The sequence below is a fragment of the Sipha flava genome, unplaced genomic scaffold (assembly GCF_003268045.1).
Source record: "Sipha flava isolate LNK unplaced genomic scaffold, YSA_version1 32_pilon_pilon, whole genome shotgun sequence".
Lineage (NCBI taxonomy): Eukaryota > Metazoa > Arthropoda > Insecta > Hemiptera > Aphididae > Sipha > Sipha flava.
The window spans coordinates 2,829,545-2,856,404 of record NW_020273018.1 but is presented as its reverse complement, the minus strand read 5'-3'; the positions used below and the strand labels follow the sequence as shown (position 1 = coordinate 2,856,404).

Genomic DNA, 26,860 nt, shown 5'->3' with positions numbered 1-26,860 from the left:
TACTTATGATTGTTTATGTTTTGGATTTACGTGGAATGGTGATATTGAATGTCTTTTACCTGTTTGTATCGTTTGTGGTGAAAATTTAAGTTATGAAGCAATAGTACCCAGTAAATTTAAAAGGCATTTAACAACGAAACATCCGGGTAAGTCATTAAAAACACGTCCATACTTTGAACTCCACTTAAATTCAAATAAAAAAGCTGCATCTAGTATGATAAAAAGTATGACTATATCTGACAAATCTCTTAAAATATCATTTAAAGTTGCAGAATTGATTACTAAAAATATGAATTCTTACATTATTGGCAAAAAATTAATAGGACCTGCCTGTTAAGCTATAGTTTAAACAATGTTCGGTAAAGCAAGGGCGTATTTGAGTTGAAGCCATGGGAAGGCGAAATTAATTTTTCTTCAATACAAACTTAAAAATAATTTACAGTTCATTACAGGGGCGTACCAAGGGGGGTTTTCGGGTTCGGACACCTCATTGAAATTTTTACATACTCAATGGTTTAGTAGTGAATTTTAATTTCCCATTATCTTCAATTTATAAAGTTTATAGATTATATAATATACCTATAATGCATAAACCATGTTTAATTTATACTGCTTTTTTAATATTATTTATTATTGTTAATTAAATAATGTATTTTTTTTTATAACATTTTACTACCAAATAAAAATTTATTTCAAATTATATTACCTACCTATTATAGTAAACCTTTGTGAAGAATATGTGTGATGTGTATATAAAAATTGTGACTATTACTATAGTTATTAACAGTAATTTGTTGGTATTGAATTAAACTATAATTATAATTAGAAAACAGATAAAATAAAAATGTTGGACCCCCTCCTAAAAATTTCCCGGGTACGCCTCTGGTTCATTGTCTACAGCTCATGTTCCTGTTGTTTATTCGAGTGAATAAATAAAAATACAAATACTAAATTGAATTAAATATTTATTTAATAAATATATTTAAAACCTACTGCACATAAAATTAATAATAAAAACACAAATACTTTTTATATTAAAATTGTACCTTCAGTCTGAATCCTGTATGAAAATCAACAAATTATTATAGTATTAATAGTACCTATTGATTATTTTTTTAAAACTTTAAAAAACAATTAAGATAGGTAACTTAATTTAACAAATATTTAAGGAGAAAATATAAGGTTGGTAATTAGTCAAATAACAAATTCCAAATTTCTTTTTTTCATTTTGGTAAATTTGTTGATTGTTTCATTAATGGATACAATAATATTTTTATGCACATGCAGCAAAGCCAAACCTGTTAGTCTATGCTGGCCTATTTTTGATCTTAAACATGTTTTCAATTTACAAAAATATATTTTTGGCCAATATTTGCAAGTTAAAGAATATCATATTCTGAATATGGAAACAAATATTTTCAGTTATTATGATTATTATTTGGGTTAGTTAAGGTTCTAACTCTAAAAAATACATAAATATGCATGCATTTGTGCACAAAAAAAATGACTAAATACCTATGCACAACAAAAAATACTAGATATTATGTTGTAAAAGAAAAATAGGCCAGTAAAATTATTAAGGATTTATATAGCTCTAATAAATACAAAAATATACAATATGCATAAATGCACCAATATATGACTCACTAGTAAATATGCGGTAAAAAAAGTGTTACTTTAAATTACTTTATATTAGCTGCTAAATATCTCGGTTATGGTTTTAAATGTCTATAACCGTAGAAGATAATATTTGTTCGACAATCAAAAATGTTATGATATAAGAAGATAAATAAAAATTGATACCCGTGATCAAATTGACATGTTATTGAATTTATTATCATATTATAATGATAGACTAGTAATTTATATTCTTAATTATTTATACATTATATTTTTTAAATAAATCAATGAATTATATAAAAAAAAAATACGAGCCATGAGGGGGGGGGAGCGAATGACCCCTTCACCCCCCTTTAATTACGCCCTTGCGGTAAAGAATCTAAAGATATTATATCTAAAGTCCCACTTTCTAATAATACTATTAGCCACCGAATAAATGAAATGGCTGATGATATTAATGATTTTGTTTTAGAAAATATTAAAAATCAAAAATTATTTTCATTACAAATAGACGGGAGTACCGATAAGACTCATTATTAGATTTTGGAAAATTTGTTGATAATTCTAATACTGTTGTGCAGTTTCTACTTTGCAAAAAATTAAAGTCAACAACAATAGGGAAAGATATATTTGACGTCGTGAATAATTTTTTTGAAAAATTTGGATTGTTGTGGAATTATTGCTGTGGTGCGTGCACCAATGGAGCTCCATCTATGATCGGGAAATATAAAGGTTTTTTTACTCTTGCTAAGATTAAAAATCCAGCTATGATTATTACACCCTGTCTTATTCATCGAGAAGCACTGGTTGCAAAAACATTAGGAGAAAAAATGTTAAAAGCCATAAATTATGTTATTACAATTGTAAACTACATTAAATCTCGGCCATTGAAAACAAAGATTTTCGAAACTATCTATAAGAAAATGAGTTTGGATCATGTACACTTATTGTTAAACACAGAAGTGAGGTAGTTATCACGAGGTCAAGTGTTTAATTAAGTTATTGAATTGAAAGAATAATTACAATTATTTTTTGAACAATAAAATCTTCCAATATTCAAAGATTTTTTCGAAATGAAAACTGGTGTGATACTTTGGCAACTTGGCTGATTTATTCAAAAAACTAATTTGTCATAACGCGTCAATGTAAGGAAGTCAGGAAACAATAATTTCTTCTACAAATAAAAGCAGAGGGTTTAAAAACAAAATTGTATTTTAGAAATCTTCAATAATTAAAGGGGATTTTTTAAATTTTCCAACATTTTCAAAATTAACGATGGGAAAATCTAATATTATTTAATTACAAAAACTTATAATTGAACATCTTATATTACTCGAAGAAAAAATTAAACATTATTTTCCAGCGTTGACAACATCTGCAGATTGGGTCGTGTTGCCATTTTATTTCACAGACAATGTAAATGAACTTGATCTTACTAATGAAGAAAATAATGAATTCATTGATTTGAGTTCCAGTTCTACAATTCGAATATTATACAATAGTAAAAAAAAATAACATAGAGTCCTTTAGGTTAAGCTTAGCTTCAGAATAGCTATTTCTCACAAAGCGATACTATATCATATCTTTGTGAACAGGCATTTTCGGCTTTGAACAATATAAAAACAAGTAGTAGAAATCGTTAGAAAAATATTAAACCAGATTTGTGTATTGTTGTTTCAACTGTTTCACACCGAAAGGAATTATGTAAAAACACCAGTCCCAAATATCACATTAAATGTGTGTAATTTAAAAAAAAATATGTAATATACAGTGTTGAGATTATCTAGATAAAATTATCCAAAATATAATCTAGATAACGTCCAAATTATCTTTCATCTTTAATCTAGATCTTTATCTTATCTTTAATTATCTTTTTGCGTTTTTTCTGTCGATAGATATGTAATAACCTAAAAATACAAAAAATAAAATAAAATAGGAGAAGTAACTTGAGAATGGGAAGAGTGGGATGGGGGAGAGGTATTAATGGTTTGTTACCTTCCTCCTTGTTTAAGGGAGGGATCTTAGGGTTGAGAGGGTTCGAGAGCCGATCAGCACAATTATGCAGTCTGCCAAACCAAATAAAGCAGCACTTACTTGTTTTGCCGTAGACCTTCTGATATCGACGCGAGGTTGAAAAAGAAAGGACAAATGCAGAATTTAATAGCACTAGAACCGGATACTCTTCAACAATCGTACCAAGAACACAAGTCGAACGAATTAAAATAATTTAATACTTTTTTATTTAAATTAAACTTAAATAAGTCAAAACAAATCGCATGTATAAGCTCGTCGTTGATCTTATGATCGGTGCGCATGCACTGACGACCTAAGATCAAGAGCTCTGTGAAGGGTGGTGTATGTCCCTGTTATATAGGCACATGTGGTGGCATGGACCTTGGGCCTGTCCTTTGAATGTAGGGATGTCAATAGTATTTATTGTTCGACCCGTGTCATTCGCGCGGGTATCGAAGATACCGTTATTTATTTATTTGAAAAGGTTTAAAAATAACGACATATAAAAAGTATACATAATAAAATATTTGTGCAGTCTTTTACAGTCAAATGATGCACATCATTACAAATAATAGATGTTAAATCAAGCAGTGGTTCTTTTTTTTTATTAAAATAATATTTTATTATTTTATTTAGCCTTTTTTTATAATTTGTCATACAATAATAATTGAAATATGTGAACTATGACATTTATATGTATTTTAAAATTTTAATTACTATGTTATTTTAATTATTATTATTTGTATTTATTATATTACATTAAAAAATATTTTAATACAAATTCTAGTACAACCAAATGTTACATTCTTATATACTAGTATATTATCTTCATAAAACTTTTTTTTTTATGTTAACCTATATAACCAAATTAAATTTACTTAAAAAATTATGAATAATGTAAGGCCACTTAGTAATCACTACTTGTACAGATATTAAAATATAGGTAGGTATAATAAATAATAATTTAAATTAATCTACATCTGTTAATCATTTATTAACCTATTTACTTTTAAGAATAATAAGAATATTCCATAAAACTTTAAGGCATTAAATAAAAGAGTTATTTTAAAAATATAGCCAAGAGTCAGACCTTAAATGTTATTTTAAATAATTCTCTTTTATCTTTTATCCTTTTATTTCATCTAGATAACTGAAAGATTATCTTTTATCTTTATCTTAGATAAACCTTCAGTCATTATTTTTATCTTTAATCTAGATAAAACTATTGGTTATCTTTCCCAACACTGGTAATATATTATTATGAAATTATGTATATTGTTCGAACACGGTCAAGTTCCCGTCGGAATCGCCCGAGACAACTCATAATAACCCGCTCAACTGGAGACACTGTCTAGCGGTTCAGCTTTCCCCTCTCTGTCACATACGGCCTAAAGCAACGGCAAACAAAGGCCGTTGGTGAAGTCAGCCCGGTTGTCTGCTTTCGATCGTTGCGGCGTCGCAATTGGTTTTTGTGCGGGCGTTTTATGCCGCTGTCGTAAAAAGGCGCGTGATCGCGGAGAGAGGACCGGCTTGCGGCTGTCATGCCATAGTTTTGTACGAATTTTTCCTGTTTTTTGGTAACGGAAATTAATTTATGATCGATACGCTGGAATCGCAGTGGGCACATGAAAAAGTGACTGCGTAGTGCCGTGTTTGTCGGAGTGGACATTTTTTTTCGCCGTGCGCGCACGTTTCCGTTGTAGTTCGAGTAATCTAGAAGGCAACTTCAGCTCAGGTGCCTGTCGTGGTCAGGTCGATCCACAGGGCAACGTTAACTCGGGTGTCTTGTCGTAGTCAACCGATCAGGTCGTGCCTTTTATTATATTATAATACGATTATGTGTATTATTGCCAATATTGCACTTTGGTATTAATTATTATTCATAATTGTATTATTGCCCATACGGTACCCGTTTTGTTGTTATAGTTATATATTTTGTATTACCATTATTATTATTATTATTAATATTTTCCCCTCTTTGGGCGTCCGCCCCTATCTTTTTTTGTATTATTTAATTGCTCATTAATAGTAAGGCGATGCTATTTGGCCTGTCATTTAACAACAACAAGGACTTATTTATTTTATTATATAAAATTACGACTGGCCAACTTAATCCCAGCACCTCACGAGTTGTCGCCGCCAACCGCCATATTCGTAGGAGCGGCGTCGGTGAACTTATATTCATGATTATTTATTTATTTATGTGTGCCGTGAAAATGTTTAAAATCATCAAGTGTGCCGTTAAGTAAAAAGGTTGGGAATCTCTGGGTTAGCCAGTTGTTATATTAAACCTATGCAAAAATTATTTTTTTACTTTCTAAAAATAAACTTTGCCAATCTAAAATGTGGACTTTAGTGACACCCATAAATAGACTAGTTTATTCTATAATCAATACTATCATTCACTATTAAACTAGTTAGTCCCTTCATTTGAATAAAAAATATGAAGATCACAATCAATTTTAAGTATTAAATTGTGTTTATTTTAGTGACGAAACTGCTTAGGTATCAGCTATGAACGAAAAATGGAATTTTATAGGAATTTTAAGAGAGTATTTAGGAACTCTTGAAACATATTACTGTATTAGATATGATTAACGCACGACAAAGATTATAATTAAGCTATTGTATTTAATATCTTTAGTATAACGGAAAATCTATAATTTTATAAATTTCAAGATTTATACAAATAAAAAAATTAAATTAAAATTATACGTTTTTTTTCCTTTTGATTAGTTTATAACATATCTTATTAATATTATACAATGATTCAATAACAAGACAAACACACTTATGAATAAAGTAGGTATTTTCTTTATATTTCATAATGAATTTTATCCTATACTGATTATATTATAATACTGCATATTATATATTAAATTTTAACGTGGAGTTTTTGAGAATTCAAATATATTCTGACTTTTGAATTGTCGCTGACATACAAACAGATAATCTGAATAACACAGAAATTTAAAATAATGTTCAAATTAAAAAGGTTAACAAAACATATAATAACAAAACCTAATTTATATACATATCACAATAACAATGAGCATAAATTGTGAAATGACAGTAAACAATTACTAACGAGATTGTGTATTAGAAACGCAGTGTCGTATAACTAATATATTATACGCTTGAGCGTGCACATGACGCGTGTTACAACATAATATAAATATTTGATACGTGTGTTGTGTACCGCTTATGTGAAAAGGAAAATGAACTTTTTCCGTTCCGTTAAATGTTTACCCTGTCGCGATTGTCGTATACGTCATGGAAGTGCGTGTACCGAATAGCATCGTAGTGTCATAATACACCGTGTCGACGGCCACGGTGGCCGCGACCATAAACCGGATCCTTGTCCGCACTGCCATCACCACCAAGGCCATAGCCAGCAAATGATTTTTTGAGTGGAGGTTTAGAGTATAAACATGGTTCTTGAGTAGCAAATATTAAAATGATAAATGTAATTTGCTTTTAAAATCGTTAAATTCCAGTTTAAGAAAAAATTTCAGGAGGGATTGAACCTAAATCCCCCTTTGGTTACGACCTTGGTCACCACGGTTGATGATAGAAATTTTCATCTGCGGTGTTCATCACTGTGTCACGTGAAACGAGTGCCCCGAACGAGACAAAGAATTATACTGCGAACAACAATGGAACTTCCGCGGCAGTCTCGGGGCGTTGTTCGATGAGCATTTAGCGAGGTGCACGACAGCGGGTACACACCATTACAGCGTAATATATTATAATTATAAAACATAATTATCACCAGGAGACGATAACAAAACGGTAATAACAATAATAATAACATTAATAACGACGTGCGTCCGTACGTACCAAATGTACCCCCTCCCACCGAACATTATCATGCGCACGCTGTTCGACGTTCGAACGGGAATCGCGCGCAGTATCCGAGTGGCACGCAACGGCAGTACGACGTACGTACATACGAAAAATACTCCTCACACGGTACACCTCGGCAGCAGCTCCGGCGACGTTAGCAAAGCACATCCTTCTGCACACGTTCGCTGTCTTCGTAGTCGTCGTCGTCGTTGTCATCGTCGCCGTCAAGTCACTGTCTCGTGGAAGTATCGCCCAGCGGGTGTTGCGCGTCATTTATGAAGTTTTCCAAGACGGTGGGCAACAGCTGGCACCATGTGCTCGACCGACCGGACGACCTCCAGCCAAGAGTACCTAGTGAAACCGTCCATGAATGGCATGGACGAGAGGAGCTACATACTCCAGCAGCAACACCAGCAGCAGCTACAGCAACAGCAACAGGTACGATTGTTCTGTTTTCCATTCGTCGATTAATTAATATTAAAAGAAAACGTTTAAATAACGTTACCAACACGAATCCTAGTCATAGTGCGTCTAGAAAACTTGTTCTAGGCTAAAGTTATTGCGCAGGTTTCGCCGTTAGTAAAATTTCCCTACCCTGATGACACTTAACAAGTCACGGTGTATTGATTTGTGTAATTCATATGAGATCCAAGACATGTTAACAAAACTTTTAATTTTATGAACGACTTATAACAATATTTTTATTTATTTGTTATATTATCACTCGAGAATTCGGTTTACCGGTTTATAAGGTTACCTCTTTGGATTAATCATTCGTACTCGTATGCGTTAATTTGAAGTAATGTGTATAATTCACCAAATAATGGTTCTATTTCGTTCCTAAAAATTAGTTTATTGTGTTCAGCAAGCATTTTTATTATTTTTTTTATTCAATTAAGTTGATTCATGTTTTATGGCTTTAAATGCTATGCACACCATCTTATATATTACTAAAAACTTGATTTGGTCAATTTTTATTTTATTAATGTGTGGTGTTTGAAATAAGGCAAAATTTATCTCACTTTTACGTATTCTTAAAATTATTAAAATAATATTTTTTAATCTTTTGAGTGTAGATTTTACTAACTTTAAGATAAAATAAGTAACTAATTTTATTTTTAAGACATAGTTTTAATATAAGTACATAAAACGCCTTTATTACGTGATACATTTCTCGTTTAGCTTACAGTTATAAGATAAGATATATAATGTATACATTTATATTAAGCTGACCTTCGATCAGAATCGTTTTTTAAATGGAATCATTGCCTATAAATGTATGCATATTAATAATATATATTAAATTACATATTATTTTTTAATATTATATTATATATTAAATTTTGTTCTCGCAAAAATAAAAAAAACTATTGTAGTCATATATTTTTTCTTCATTTATAATTTATTATGAGGTATGAAGATTCCAATACAATTTAAAGGTTAATTGTATAAGACTGTAGTGAGGGCGGTAATGCTGTATGGTTTAATGCACAAGTTCTAAACTTTTTTCAACAATGCTATCCTCAGAATAGGTAAAAAAAGAATCAGTCATCTCACGACGACGGTTGTTTTTCTACATCAGCGTTTAATTTATTTTAACGTTGGTTTAATGGGTCCAGAAATTGATAAAAACGGAATTCACGATGAATTATAGTGGAGATAAGAATATAATAATGTGTAGATGCTGGAGAAACTATAAATGATAAAATAAAGCATGAGGACATGAGAGGTAACTAGAAATGGTACCATTTATAAAATGACTCAAGAAGAAAATCGAGGAAAAATACAGTTCGCTGATATTAAGAGTAGTTGATACATAGAACGATAAGTTAATAGAGTTGCGGATCTCTAATAGTAGATAAAGTGAGCGTAAATAAGAAAATACAACAAATGACTGTTATTATTAGAAATTTGGTATGGGGTTTTGAATATGTTCAATGATCATTGAAACTGTATTCTGTAATTGAGAATATTTAATTATAAATGTTCTAATCTTAAATTTTCTACTCTTTTTATTTGAATATTAAATTAAATTAAGTTAGAATTAGTTTTAATCATGCATTTGTAATTTTTAATTCATATTAGTGATTAACAACTGTCGTCAATAAGTATTACAATTTAAATATTTCTAATTACAATTGTATTCAAATAAATTCATAGCTTATGCTTAAATATATAAAAAAATAATTAAAGTAGTCCTATCTTCTTTAAAAATGAAATAACTTATGATTAAATAATATAACAATAGTTGTATTATGTTAATTTAATTTTTTAAAGTGATTCATTTTAATTTTAAATCTTCTGAAACTAAGTCCATATAATATTATTAATGCCTTTTGAAGTATTTACAAAACTATTGACTTAATTTAGTGCTATTTGGTTTATTTACTTTTATTGTTCTATAGCAAAGTGCGTTGTGCGGTACTCGCGTTTTATGTTGTAAACGAATATTATGTAAAATTATTCAATCATTTTAGCTCGTATTCTAAGCAACAATAATTTATAGAATTGAATATAATTGTTTTAAAAGAAAAAAAGTGAAAAAAGTAATCAGTGCTGAATTTTATTATGAAAAAAAAAATGGTTTTTTTTTTTTTTACCTAAACTTTATAGTTCTATAATTTATTTCAACTTTATAGTTTTACAATTTATTTCAACAGTTAGTTTTACAATTTTAAGATTTAAGATATATAAAAATTTTAGATAGGAAAAATTAAAATTGATTTAAATAGTCAGACCAGTTTCAAGGATAAATTATAGTATTTGGCTAATGATAGTTTCGGATTAAAAATAGAAGGAAGATATAAAGGTATATTATGAGATTTTAAAAAATTAAAGAGGAGTGAACGATTGGAGGACAAGAAAAGACAGGTGAAAATAATATTAAAAAGTCTACTTGTCGTTTCTTCTGAATGTTAGGATATAAAGGAGAATCATTTAAGGAAAGTGTATAGGAATGAGAAGGGAATAAACAATGACTCGCTCGAAAGTGATTAAACTGAATTATTCATGTTCTATTTATTCTAATTATTCATATTCTAGATAAATTTAGATTTTTGACCAACGTTTTTTTTTTAATATGTCAGGATCGATATTTTAATATTTTGTAGCAAAGTTGGCCGGAATTTTGTCCTAATAAGAGAACCAGAGACGATTGATATATTGACGCAAGATTAGGGGGAAGTCAGAAAAGGGCATTTTATAAGGGAAAGGTAATGAAATGAAATGGTTGAGGTATATCTCGCCAGATTGTCAGAGATTTAATTGCCGAATGACTAGGAGTCTAAAGGAATTTGATGATAAAGACAGCTCGATGAAAAAGAAAAGAGATTCTTTTTATACGGAGTATAAGAGAAGAAAGACAGAAATTTAAAGGATTACTGATTAATGACTGAATACATGACAGTAGAGTAGGAGACGATTAGAAAACTGTTAGAGGGAGGGTCGAAATTGGTGTGAGCTTCAACTATGATATATCACTTGGCAGAAAAAGGTATGGATATAAAGGGAGGATTGCTAGAATAAGAAATATATAAATTAGGGATAATAAATGAATAGCCAGCAGTATAGACGCACATTTAGTATAAAACTTGGGAGTGTTAAAATTATCCACGTCAAGGTGATTCGTGGGAACAATGCTCCCCATAAGCCCCCTATAAATACTTGGCACAACATTTTTTAGTTATACCATTTAATTATAAATGTAGCAATTTTCTATATTATAATTAAATATTATTACACACATCACTATTTTTTATCAATAAGTGATAAAACTTGTAGACGGTAAACAGATTCAAAATTTTAAATGGTATCCTAGGAATAAACTTGACCATCATTACTGTATCACATGCATAGGTAACATAAACACAAATACTTCCTAATGCATCCATACATGCATAACGTATGTATGTATATTGAATGTTCGTGGCATTAGTGCATTACTAATGCAAACTGGAGTTTATTCATTCTTACAAACGCAAAATAATCCTCTTTAAACAATATTTTTACCTCAAAATAAACTGGGGGTACTAATTTAGAACATGAGGGTGCTAAGAACTTTCTTGCACCTTCATATGTGCCCCAATGGCCAGTAAAAAGAGGGAAAACGAACCATCAGTGTAGACTAAAAAAAACAAGGAGAAATTATTATTTATATATCATAGTTAAAATAATAATCAAAACTTTATATTATATTAAAAGTTGATGGAATATTTCATAAATAATACTATTTATGTAGGTACCTAAGGGAAATATTAGAATTATAGTTCTAAAATTTTTTTTGTACTTGCTTATAAGTAAAATGGTAATTAAGAACTTTCAACAGATTTGTAATGAAATAAGACCAACTTGCGGAGTGATGTATATTATTTTCGAATATTAAAACCAAAAATAAGAAATTATTTCGAACTATAATCAATTTAAAATTTAATATTGAAAAAAATTTAAAGTATAAATAGTAGAAGACATTTAAGAAAATAAGTTAATTTCAAAAATGTCAAGTTTCTAAGATTATTTTTTTTTTAACTATGACGGGGAAAAAATTATATTTTGTCGAAATCAGGAATTTTTTAAGTGTGGCCGATATTTGTAATTTTTCGTTAGTGTTTTTCAATTATAAGGAACATACTCGTACTTGAAAAATTCAGAAAATGACTATGGAAAGTATCAACTAGACGAACATTTCTATAAAAAAATCATTCATTTTTTTGATGATCATAACAAGCCTTCTGGTTGAAATAAATAAATGAACACTTGATTATCATAATAATTTTTGATTATTATCAATTCGAGAATATATGAATGAATAATTGAATTTGTTTGTACTAATTTTTATTTATTTGAATTGAAATTATTAAAAATAAAATAATTGTTCGTTTTCATATATCTATATTTTAATGTTTTTTTAGAATATGTTTTTCTAATAATTGTGTTTATATTTTGTTACTAGGCAATGAATGGAGTCGACAACCTCAAAAACTGTCCAAAGTTTGCCAGTTTCAATTACATAAATTCAATTATTGGCAGTGGTGTCATTGGTAAGTTTGATATTTAAAAAAACTATTGTATTTTGTTTCTTCATTTATCTTATAATATAAAGATATTATAATTTTTTTTTTTTTTTTGAATCATTACTTAAGTACAATTGTACCTAAATTTTATTTTTATTTTTATTCATTTAAATTTATCATGATATTATTCGCGAGCATTTTGTGTTATTTTCAAACACTAGGAAAATTATTTATTATTCAACTACATAAAAATTTATAATATAATAATAATAATTGGGTGGTTGAACACAAAGCATGTTAATGCATTGAGTTGAATGAAGGGTGTGGAGAAGGTTATTTGTTTTGAGAAGGTCTTTTATTCATCACTTCTGAAAAACGAACCACCGGTGACCGAGTTTAAATCTGTGACTGTGCGTTTAAACACAGCCATCTTATCCCAATTGGCTTCAATTATTTCCAATAATTGTTTATAATATATATTAACTATAATTAATGTATATTATAATACAATTCATTATTCGGTAAGGTAACTAGTAAGGTTAAAGAAATATTTTTGGGTCATTTATAGAGTTAGGAAGGCTATCAAATAATGTGTTCTTTTCGATTTTATACTCAAAACATCTAAGTATATATAGTGGTTCAAGTAGAAATATGTGATATGTATTATTAATTATTACATTTGAATAAGTGGAAAAAAAGTTGAAAATTCAAAGAAAAAATATTTGTAATTATATAATGTATTGTGATATGTAAAAAATAAGTATAAAATATTCTCGTAATCGTAGGTTAATTTAACAGATACTGTGTCTACTTACAAACAGATCATACCCAAGTGTTCATATAGATAATATGTATTTAATACGTATACAGTCCGTATTCGTAGGAACCCTCTCCGTACCCGATACTCGAGCACTCCATACATTAAGGATGGGCAAAAAAACATCGATGTTTAGATCGATATATCAATGTTTCAACATCGATGATTTATTTTCGATTAATCTATTAAACATCGATGTTTGTAATGTTCGAATCTTTTTTTTTGTTTGTATTATTTTAGTAAGTAATATACAAAAATCGTTATACAGTATACACTATACAGTTATAATCAGGGCTCGTAAGTTCATGCACTTAAAAATGCATAAATAAGCATGCAATAGGATAATTCACTAACATTTGATCAAATATGCATTAAAAATCCTTAACTATGCATAAAAAAAAAAAAACGTTAAAAACGTTAAAAGGATTTTTTAAAATAATAAGAATTATCCATTTTTATTTTTAAAAGTTATATTTTTTCTTCGGTTACATTTTATTAAAATCATAATTAATGAACACACTTTGTTACGAAAATAGATAGATTGCAATAGGAGGAGAGTGGTATTGGTGCGCAATAACATTGTTTTCGTGTTACTCCTTTTAATTTATAAAATTTAATGTCATTAAAAAATAAAATTATTGATGAAATACTAAGATTTTATAAACAAATTCGGAAAAGTAAATAAGAATGAATTCAAACATTTATTGATCTAATTTTTTTTTGACTTCCACAAAAAATGATTTCGCTAAATTTACATAAAATAATATGTGCTATAATAACATGCTCTATTAAACTTAAGATTTTTATTACTATTGTTATGGAACGGATTTTTATCTCAATTACCATATTTTCCGATGTAGCAAAGAAAACATGTAAATGCATGAACTTACGAGTTCTAATGTCTATGTGACATTATAAGTATTGATTATAAGTATTTAATATGTTTTTAAAAGATATGTGTTAAACAATAGTATTTTAACTATTAAATTTATTATTTAATCAAGAAAATAGTACACTGAACAGATAATAAGGTGTGCAACAGAAACTCTAGAGGGAAAACATTTTTTTCGATGTTTTTAAACATCGATAGTTTTTCACCGATACATCGAACACATTGATATTTTAAAAATCGATGTAGCGATATATCGAATATCGATGTTTAAAAAATTTTGCCCATCCCTACTATACATCAACACATAGTCTTATAAAACTGATGATCACTTGGACAACAGTATCTAATGATTGTACGAAAAGTTTTTGTTTTCTGTTTTTAACAGTATGATCATAGTGTAAACAAGTTACAATAAAATATATGTTAGGTAAATTGTTCAGTTATTGTTATATACAGCGGATTCTTAAGTTCTTTAAAGTTTAATATATTCATTAAAAAAACTCTCAAAATATGCCCTAAATATTCCCATAAAACTTGTAAAATATGCTCAAATTAACATTAGATATATAATAATAAATGATTATTTATGTATAATATTAAAAATCAAATGTATATAATTCGACTTATGTAAAAGGATTTTTAGGGCCTGAGGAAAATTAATTCAAGTGCCTCTTAATCATCACAATTATATATGAGTATGAGAAAAATATATACGTCAAGTTTGCAAAATGTTGGTAAATATAGTTTTTCAAACCTCAACCAATCAAAGTAATTTAAATGCATCGATACAAAGAATTACATTTTAAATAATTTCTTAACAATGAATTATTAATTATCACATTTAATTAAAATTTAATTTATTTCTAGATAATTTATAAACAGTTATAGAAAATGAGAACTTGGATGTTATCACATCGATACTTATAATAACGAATTTCTTCGTAAACTTTTTTTTAACAGCAATTTTATTTTTAATTTAAATTACCTATTATTCTTTATATTATGTATATTGGAGTCGTATATAAAATAAATTTTAAAAAGTTATTGCTATGTTATCTTAACCTTGACGACTGGACGTATTTTTATTATTATTATTAAAACAATTAGAAAAAAATAGAAAATACCATCGCGAAATTTTGCTCCCTTTTCCTCCCCAGTAAGTATTCTCTAGTGAAATTTTAGCCGTAAATATTTTACCTAGGGGTAACATTTCACCAGATAATAATTACTGGGGAGTAAAAAAATTTCATTAGGGATAATATATTAGGAAATATTAAGAATTTTTACCGCATAAAATTTTACTCTCCCGATAAAAATTCACTAGAGAAATTTTACTCCTCTGGTAAAAATTCACTAGTGAAACTTTACTCCCCCGGTAAAAATTCACTAGTGAAAGTTTACTCCCCCGGTAAAATTTCACGGGGGTAAATAATCCCGGTCACACCGGAATTAGATTGAAAAAAAAAACTACAAATATTAAAGATTCACTTGATTTAAATATTACCAAAAATTTTACTTGTAAATATTAAGTATGAATTAAAGAAAAAATTTGAGTCCCTCCCCCTAGAAGTAAGACAAATTACGCCCCTGTGACATACTAATCGTAACAAATAAATAAATATAATTATAAATAAAAGTATGAGCAATACATTATATTTGATAATAAATATATTATATAATGTATTTAGAAGTATTATTGATTAAATTAAAAAAATCAAATTGAATCAGCTTACTTATAAATTATATTTTATATTATTACACGTGTGTCCTTGAGTAGAATACTGTTTACTTTAAATTTTGACTAGTCTAATAACCAGTGACGTATATAGGTTTTGATTCCAAAGGGGGCCGATTATGTATTTGATTTTTGGGTGGAAGGGAAGGAAGAAGCACACTATTACGAAAAAATTACTTTAACAATATAAGACTTCTCGACTGTCTTTACACCATCAGAGAAATAAGAAACTCAATTTTTTTTAATGATTTATTATTTTTTAAAAGTATAAAAACTACATTGTAATAAACAAATTTTTTATTAGAGTCACTTAAAATTCACTACATATTCTATTAAAAGAATAAGCATATTTTAAAAATATAAAATTTTAAATTATCGCATAAGCATCATTCTGAGTGTCGTGACAAATTTTCGGGAACCTCCAGCATTAAGATATATTCATATTAAAAGTAACAATCTTTAATAATGGTGTTTTTCATTTCGGAGAGGACCCGGGCTCCCCTCGGCCTCCACCCATAAAATCGCCCCTGCTAATAATGTAAGATTATTATATGAGTCATATTATTCTGTTTCAGGTATACCATATGCGTTTAATTTATCCGGCGTTGGAATGGGAGTAATATTATTGGCATTAGTTGCTATTATTACCGATTATTCTTTGGTTCTCATGTTAAGAAGTGCACACATAAGTGGCTCTTTTTCATACCAATCTCTAATGAAATCAGCTTTTGGCAGACCTGGGTTTGTTGTATTATCCTTTCTACAGTTTATTTATCCTTTTATAGGTAAGTTAAAAAATGTATACCTAGATAAAATAAAGTTTCTATTTATACAATATTAAAAAAATTAATTTAATTATAAAATTACTTAATGAATTGTGTCGTGTGATAAATAAAAGTAGCCAATAATTTAATATATATAGACTCATAAAATTCCAGAAATAAATTAATATTTAATCTAATACAAATAATGATATTATACATACGTTTTATTAATATAAAAAACTATCAATATAGATATTTAAACTATATTTATAATCAAAGACAGAGTACAATTTAAAAATGTAATTTATATTTTCATATGAATGTTTAATCTTATATTTAGATACAACATTTAAAACTATTGTAATTAGTTATTATATTGAAGTTCTTTTCAAATAATTGTTAAATTGTTATTTTTACTAGATTAATAATTTGTTTTTAGTCATTTAAATTATACTAATGAAATAATCTGTTATCGTCTGATAGATTATTACCATAATTCTTATTATATTTATTGACGTATCTTAAGTCCAAAAGTTACTTATGTTAGTCAATTAAGTTCAAAAAAATTAAATTATCGAAGTTTACAATGAAATAATACTTCGAAAAAACAACTATTTGTAACTCTCGTATTTTATTTAGTTTTACTTAAAAGATATTCACTATTTAGTAGTTTACTCTCTTCTCTCAAAGTACTTACTTTTTCTCCACTTAATTTAGGTTCATTAAGTCCATAGTCTGAGTACTTCATAAATAAGATTAAATATACCTACTATACTACAGTGGTTCCCAAACTGTGAGGCGCGCGTCTTCCTAGAGAGGCATAAGTATTTATTGGCGGTGACGCAAGGCAAATATTGCATATTACATTATCATATATTTATGTTTAAATTGATAGTAATTTACTTTTATTAAAATTGTAAAAAAATGTTGTTTTATTTTTATTCATGGGAGGCACGATTAATTTTTTTTTTTATTTTGGGATGCATGAACCAAACAATTTTGGGAACCATTGTTCTAGGTACCAAATTCCCTTTGTAAAATATAAATCTCATTGTCATCCATAATGTAGGTTTCACTTTGGCAGTTCTGATTTGGGGATATTTGTCTAATATCCAGGTTTACTAAATAACGGTACGCTAATTGTTCAGGTTTAATCAATTTGATTTATGTATCTGTATGAAAATAATATTATGCATACTCGTAATATGAACACTATACATTTCTTTCCTAAAATCATTCACACCTTATTTCTTAATGAGTCGCACCAATCATTAAAACAATAAGATAAGTTTTTTAACGAAAAATTTGTTAGATGAAATCTAAAGATAATTAACATTTACATTACAGTCCATGTTTGTGTGCCATTAAGTTAGAACTAATAAGTTTTTACTTATATAATATGTTCTTACTAGTGCTCGGCAAGGTCCGTTATTTTAAGGATCAGACCGGACTTCAAATTTTGCCAAGGGACCGAAGTCGGACCGGACCACAATTAAATGTTAATTAAAGACCAAAATTGGACCAAACCAATAATTAAATAACATTCTATAAAGTAGACCGTAAACCAGACTGTCGGTCCGATCTTAAAACATTTTGGACTGTTTATGGACCGGTCCGTAAGGTTCAGTCTGTATTAGCCCAGACCGTATCATATGATGCGTTTAGTATTACACTGGACCGTACTACCCGACTTAATAAATAAATATTTACCAAAGTTGTAGGTTTTTTTCGTTTTACTTGTTTACATAACAATATCTGTATTTAGATTTTAAATACCATGATTGGGACTGGACTGACATCGGTTCCCACTGATTTTCATTTTTTTTTTTTTTTGAAACCGGGCCGACTGAAAATAATGCATTTGATTTGAGGACTGGACCGAACTACTCCTAAAAATTATTGAACTGGACCAAGTCGAAGATTCAATAATGTAGAGCATGTAGAGCACTTGTACTTACACATATGCAGTCATATACATATTTAAAAATGTAACATTAAAATATCAGACGTCTCTTAAAACATTTTTTTGCCGTATTTGTCTTTTGATAGGTAGGTCAAAGGAAACAATTTGGCGTCCGATAAATTCAGCTGTGCAACGCGAAATTTTTCCGTAACTGCCATAAATTATAATAGTCTTTTATTTAATAGGTATAACTGTGGAGATAATAATAATAGTAATAATTAAAAAAAATATAATATTGAACAACGAAAAAATCAGTGTCAAAACCTTTAGATAATAATTATATAATAATTTAAACTTATCGATAATTACTAATAAATATTTTGTTTGTCGAAACAGTAATACAACTATTAATTGATATTCACTGTACTATTTATTAATATGTATATTAAATATTCATACAATATTATTATATTATATTATTTTGTATCTGTTAAGTTTTGACATTTTTGTTGTCAACAACTATATGCATTTTTTTTTAATTATACGATTTGTAAAAATTAGGTAAAAGCAATAAGTATAAGTGATGTATTATAACGAATATGTATGGGAACCCACAGATTATTAGCGAGTGACTTCTCCGCAATTTTTCCTCACGGAGAAAAAACACTCATCAATAATACTCTTAAAACAGTTTTATTATATCAGAATAAGTATTTGTGTATGTATTAATATTGATTGAACAAATAATTATATACATACGAATTATTTTTCCAATGGTCAAGAACTCGAAGATCTGATATCAGACGCCAACGCAGGCGAAAGGAATTTAAATCCCCTCCAAAAAAAAAAAAAAAAATTGAACCTATAAAATGAATTGTTATTTCAATGTTTCCCAGGAGATTACGCAAATAAAATATATATATATTATATAATGAATAATAAAGTATGATATTTATTAATAATTTATATTTTATATTTTTTCAAAACTCCCCGGAAATTTTTTTCTGCGTTTGCTCCTATATGATATTATTCAATATTTCAATGTACTACTCAGATCTGTCAATGTTTAACAACTTTGAGTAAAACCTGTGTAAATATTGCAAATTTCGTACTTTTAAAATTCAAATAGTATGTATGGTTTTGTAGTTGTATGTTTGTACAAATGTAACTTTATTGTTGTAAAATACATGAAATATTTTTTTCAAAGAACTGTAGTTGATAAAGTTATAAAAACCAATAAATGATAATAATTAATGATGCTGAACTCATTTCAAAAAATAACTTTTTACCTTTTTTTATATAATATTTCTAAAAAACCATAAATAAAAATTTTAATTTAACATCTCAATGATCACTTGATCAATCATAACATAAGTATACCTAAACCCAGCTGTACCTAAATAACTTACATAATTGCATCATTTAAAGTTTAGATTAGTCTGTAAAAAAAAAATATGTACATAATATATAACATTTAAAACTCGAAATTTGTCAAAACTAGTTTTAACCAGAACCAAGAGCGTATTTGAGGGGGGAACGAGGGGGACATTTACATATAGATACATTCATGTATTTTTGAAAATATAAATTATTTGTCTAACATTATAATATGTTATCATTATAACAGGAACATGAGCTGTAGGTAATGAACTGTAAATTATTTTTAAGTTTGTATTGATGAAAGGCCTCCTATTGAATGCATTGTCTAATATAAGTATTTTGCACTATGAATTCAACAGTATATGTCAAATCAATCTCATAGGAATGCAACTGCAATATATTAAATAATATAAGTTTGTAATAAATTATCAAGATAACATGATAAAATTCGTTCAGTTTCACCTTTTGCAGACTAAGCCTGCACAAGAAGTTGCAAGCCAAACTAGACATTTTCTGACCTTTGATATATCGATTATTTCACATTCAGACTACGATAGAACAGTTAACAGATGTTTACAGCGTGATCATTGATCTGAAAACACTTTGGACAGAGTTAAGAATAGTGCACGGAAAACCATAGCATTCGCAAAGCCAAGGCTCAGTAGAACGCACCAAGATGTGGAACGAATGCTCAACTCAAGATTGACGGATAAAAAAAATCAAGTAATTGGTCCATTGGCTTAAAGTTTATCAAATTTTTAAAGAAGAGAGCACACCATGCAGAAATAAATATGACTTTTTATAAAACCATGTTTGGTGTTAACCCAAGAGTTGTGTCACAACATCAAATCTGTCCGATTACGTCATTGATAAGATTAAAATTGAGGATGATTTTGATAACTTACGATTATTGGGTGTAAAGTGATGATTGCTCAGAAAACTACAGGTAGATATGATCTTTATTTTTTTTATTTTTTTATTAAATTATTTCATACATTTAATAATACTTTGTTATTAAAAATGTTTTTAAATACTTTTCAGGTATGAATATTTAATCTCTTTCAGTCAATCCAAACATAAATTAAATTAGAATAGAAGCTCGTGGAAATTTGAAAAAACAGGAAATTTACATGACGATTCGATCGGACAAAGAATTTCCGACTGTTGTACATATCTATGTGTTAACATTCTGATTCGTTTTCAAGATGTTGACTTGAAGAATGAATTTTTAATACACTTATTTATTGCTGAATCGTCTATTTTCACTTTTTCTTCCAATAAATAATGTAGAATAAGGAAATCGGCAGTAATCAATAAAATTATTCAGGTCTAAATTTAATTGTTGCACAGAGTTGTTTTATTACTACCGGTCAGGTTTCAGGCAATATTACTCGTCACGCAGTCGCACCTAAAGCTTCGACGGGATTAAGACAAGGTTTTATAAAGTGGACTTGAAAAAGTAATATGGGACAATCCTAGGTAAAAAAAAATGTTTTATGTAACTCCAAATGCCACCATAGTTTGCTTTATCAATACAAAAAAAAATTATACTTCTTTCAAATTTACTTTTGTTACAAAATTGTACGAGTATTTTAAAATTAGTATCAGTTTTGATGTTCTGATCAACTTTAGAGCCTAATTCTTATATTCTAACCTAACTAGCTTTGATGTAATTAAGTTTTTAACTGTGATATCAACACTGAAAGTTCTAACTAGTTAGTATCAGTTTTGACGAAGTTGATTTGTGAAAACTATTAATGATTTATTAAAACTAGTTTTGACGAATTTCGGATTTTATAATATACTCCATATTTAAATAATCTAGTCTTTTTAAGAAGACAACATTGAAAAATATTTTATATTTTAAAAAAATATTTGGATCATTCTTATAAAATGAGTGTATAATTTCTTCAAATAAACTATTATATAATACGGCGACTAAACGGGATTTTGATAATATTTTAGTACACATATTATGGTTGTTGTTTGCGTGTAAAATAATTATTATTTAACAGTTTGTACTTTAATTGAAATATTTTGAATTATTTTATTTGGTATAAAATAATTATAACATAATATAATTATTTAATTAATGAATAAAAGTGTTTACTATTTAACGTATGAATTTATTGATTTATCATCAATACATATATTTACATACGATTAATTTTTTTAACATTTTTTTTTTCAGCGATGATAAGTTATAATATAATCGTTGGGGACACTGCAACCAAAGTCTTAATTAGTTTGTTTTCGTTGCCTCATGACTCTATATTTGCCCAGCGGTATTTTGTCATAGCAATGGCTACAATTTTTATTACAACCCCTTTATGCATGTTAAGGAACGTTGCAAGACTAGCCAAAGCATCTGTAGTGTCATTTATCATGGTACTGGTGATTTTTGTAGCAATTGTCGTCAGATATAAATCTCTACACGATGCCATGTAAGCAGACACAATAACTTTTATCAGTAGGTACACTTACCAAATACATGTACATTGTTATTAAATTTCAAAAATCTTTTGCTTTGTCTTACAATTTTCCCAGGTCCACAGCATCCGAAGTTGGAGACATACACACCTGGGATTTTGCTCGTCCTGGTATGATTCAAGCTATTGGAATAATGTCATTTGGTAAAATTTTCTTGTTTTTATCATTAACCGAAAACCGTTATTAATAGTATTTAACAGTCAAAGTTATCGACTGATTATGAAAACAATGTTAAAAATAATGGGCAATGGGAACAGCATACAATTATTTGTATAGTTATTTTGTTCAAAAAAGTAATGAAAGAAAAAAAAATCATTGTAAATCTATACATGCTTGAAACCTAAGTTATGAAATATGACCATTTATTTTTACGATGACGAACTTATTATATATAAAAAAAAAATGAGTGATATACGTATCTAGAATGTCGTTTTCAAATATTGTATAAATATACTATAGATGGTATTCAAAATCCTCTTAATTAATGAGCCTTAAGATATTCAAAGAAATTTTTTTTGGAATTTCAATTATAATAAATTTTATGAATCTAATGAATATATGTATACTAACTGAAGAGCGTGAGTTTTATAGTTAACATGTGTAATTCAATTATTAATTTAAAATACTAATTAATTATAAATATTACTATTGAAAGTTGGTGTTAATGTTAGTATTAGTTTTTACTCAGTACCTTAAAAAATTGGTTGCTTTGATTTTTGAATTGAATAGTGGTAAATATATGTGTTGGGTACAGAATCTGATTTGAAATTTGAGTAAATGATCGATCACATGATTACATTTACTATACGTACAATATTATTATTACTGTTACGTACAATTGGATTATTTGTATAAATTTGGTAGTAACATTGATTTAATAATAAACATGTATATTTAATCAATGATAGTAATAAAGAATTAAAGTTTAAAAAAAGTGAAGACAGAATAAAATACTATATTAAAAATGTTTGTGATGCCATAAATTCTCAGAATCTACAACTTAATTCATATAACATATTTTGTATATTAAAAATTAATTATTCTATAAATTATAGACAACATATTTATTTTATCAATATAAATACTTATTATTTAGTAAGTATGTATTTATTTGTCTACAATTAATAATTGTATTTTATGTTTTAGCATATTCTTATTCTATTTTAAAAAATATCAGTAAAATTAATTTTATAATTTTATTTATTTAGGTTTTATGTGTCATCACAACGTGTTTCTATTGTATGATTCTATTGAAGGAGCTAGTCAAACTATTTGGAACTATGTAACTCATTTTGCAGTTACTATATCATTTTTACTAATGGTTGCTTTTGGACTAGTCGGATATGCTACATTTGGTGATCTTACTCAAGGCAAATATGGTTTTTTTTTTTGTGGAATATTTACTAATAACCTATTGATAATGACATTTTATAATTTTTGAACTTAGGTGATTTATTGGAAAATTATTGCTGGAATGACGATTTGATTAACATATCAAGGTTACTGTTCTCATTAATAACATTGCTTACATTTCCATTGGAGTGTATGGTAATTAAAGCTGTTGTCGATCAGACCCTCAGGGGTGACACTAACCCTATACTCAATCCGATGTCAAAAAAAAGACATGCTATCATAACTATATCGATCCTAGTAGCAACTTACTTAATATCTATATCCACTAGATGTCTTGGTATCGCCTTAGAAATAAATGTAAGTACCTATTGAATAATATTTGATATATAATTTACGTATAAATCTCATAATAAGTAATTTATAGTTAATTTTAATCATTTCTGAATATTTTAATGAATGTAATCATTTAATGTTACAATTTAATATTGAATTTTTTTTGTTAATTTTCCTTAAGTTAGTTCAATTTGTAATTAATTAAAAAATGTTTATTTTTGTTAAAACTCACATTTGATATACCTACAACCTATTATAAGAAGAAGGAGAGAAGAAGGAAAATGTAATCTATCTCATTTTTTTCCCTCAATCCTTTAAATAATCTCTAGTTAAAGAATGTTATTGGTACTACAGTATTTTTTACAATGAAGTTTGTGAGGTTAAAGATGAAGTGGGATTATAATTGAATATTTTTTTTCCCTATTTTAATCTTAATGAAAGTTATTAAAAACTCTATATTAATATAAATATTTATCTTTGTTACTTATAATAAATTGGCTACAACTATAACCCACTATAATTAAATTAATCAAATAATTGTTATCATTTTTTTGTAAATAAGGATGATTTGTAAGTTAGAAGTTGAAACTTGTAACACAGCAATAAATAAGTTTAGTGTTTTGTCATCATACTTATAGATTTCATCAATTGTTATTATAGTTACATGAATTAGTTAATAAGTAAGTTAAATATATTTAAATATATATATCTTCTTGTATTCATCCTTATGGTTGGTTTTGCAGTCAGATTTGAGGTCTTCGTTCCTTTCTGTTTTTAGCTAACCATGTATTATATATTACAGAATATATACATATTCTATTTAAGATATATATTACTGGCTACTTCTATAGATTAAATAAATATTTGTATTTAATTAAGCTGCATAATTGTTAATGCTGTTGTTTTATCAAACACATATATAATAGTTATAAACGTCCACGTTATTATATTGTAATAATGAATATTATATATTTTAGGGAGTAATGGCAGCAATTCCACTAGCATTTGTTTTACCAGCCGCTATTTATATTAAAATCTCCAATGATTCATGGAAAAAAAAGGTAATAAATGGTGTTTTTATAAATTCAATGAGCTAATTATTTAATAGATATACTTATTTTTGCAATCCATTTTTAATTTCTTCAATAGTTAATTAAAATAAAAATTTTAACAACATTTTAACTTAGCACAGTTTTTTTGTAACTGTTTGTCAATATGTTAATATTAATCTACTATACAGTTTTTTAAATTTGATTATACACATAGGATAATAATTATTGTTTAATTTTCTTAAACATTCACAAAAATGGTTTTTCATTTAATAACAACATCTATAATATTTTTTCTTATTTAGCTATGATATTTCAAAAATAAAAATAAATTACATTTACAATATATTAGATAGATTTAAATATGTATGAATATCGATTATTATTTTTAACATTGAGAAATATATACTTCTGTTTTTAGTATAAATAACTCTTATTTTAATGATAAAATACGTTTAATATGTTACATTTATGTTAATTTTAGATACCTGCATTTTTTTTGGCCTTGTTTGGAATGATTATAGCAGTTTCTGGCCTAACATTGGTTACGATTGAGATATTAACTTCGACTACCACAGATTCTTGTGAAAATGACAGCATGATGGACCACTGCAACATAAATGAAACACATCATAATTTTCAACCTGTGACATCATTAAGTTACAATTTAATTTAAAAGCTAAAAACATGAATAACTTTTAAATTATTTTATTATATATTTAAGATCTCTATAGTATTTGTCGACATATTTTTAGTGTCAACAGAAAAAACTATACAATAACATAAATAATTGATATAAATTATATAAAATATTGAACATGCAAAATACAAATTTGTTTATGATTCCAATATAATAATGTATAGTGTATTTATTACCTAATTAGTTTTGGCAACAGTCTGCATTGACAAATTGTTAACAACAATTATAATGCAATTATTATGTATTTAAAATATTAATATTTAAAACTATGTATATTGCAAATTTAAAGATATGATGCAAACGTTTAATTATATTTTTTATAGTTTAATGGTAACTTGAACTTCGTATTGTAAAAGGAATAATCCCAATTTTAAATTCGAAATGGACACTTTATCTTTGGGTTCATTGTTAAAACCCACAAATACTTATTTCAAAAACTAATACCTATTATCCAAAATAATATCGAATATTGTTGAACATAAAAGCGGTATTAAAATTCTAGTTTAAAAATTAAATACGATAAAATAAAATAAAAATTTTGTACAAAAATAATTATTGATAATATTATAACTTTCTAAAGTGTTTACCATATAATACGAAATTCTTATTTTATTTTATCGTATTTAATTTTTAAACTAGAATTTTAATACCGCTTTTATGTTCAACAATATTCGATATTATGTAGATTTAATATTTCTAATATTATACACTAATATTATCAATATTAGAAATATTATATCTACACTTCAATAATAATTAAACGCATCACATTTTGTGAACAGAGAGCTGTGTATAGGGACGGATTGGTATTATTTTTTGATTTGGGAAAATTATTTAGACCTACCCTCTTTATTATAATATTTAATATTATTTATAAAAATAATTATAATTGTTGATTTTTTAAGTTAATGGGTTCACCCTTTCCCGCATACCATATAAAATTATAAAAATTACAA

At 27.3% G+C, this 26,860-nt stretch overlaps 1 protein-coding gene across 1 annotated transcript; it reads left to right on the top strand.

Moving 5' to 3' along the window:
• The first annotated feature begins 7,791 nt into the window (after positions 1–7,791).
• LOC112686925 (putative sodium-coupled neutral amino acid transporter 11) lies at positions 7,792–26,036 on the top strand. Its single transcript, XM_025559420.1, has 9 exons — positions 7,792–7,917; positions 12,428–12,515; positions 16,508–16,717; positions 22,171–22,423; positions 22,527–22,612; positions 23,678–23,839; positions 23,917–24,179; positions 25,133–25,216; positions 25,689–26,036. The coding sequence occupies exons 1-9, from the start codon at positions 7,792–7,794 to the stop codon at positions 25,878–25,880; spliced, it is 1,464 nt and encodes a 487-aa protein (XP_025415205.1). The 3' UTR covers positions 25,881–26,036.
• Positions 26,037–26,860: the final 824 nt, after the last annotated feature.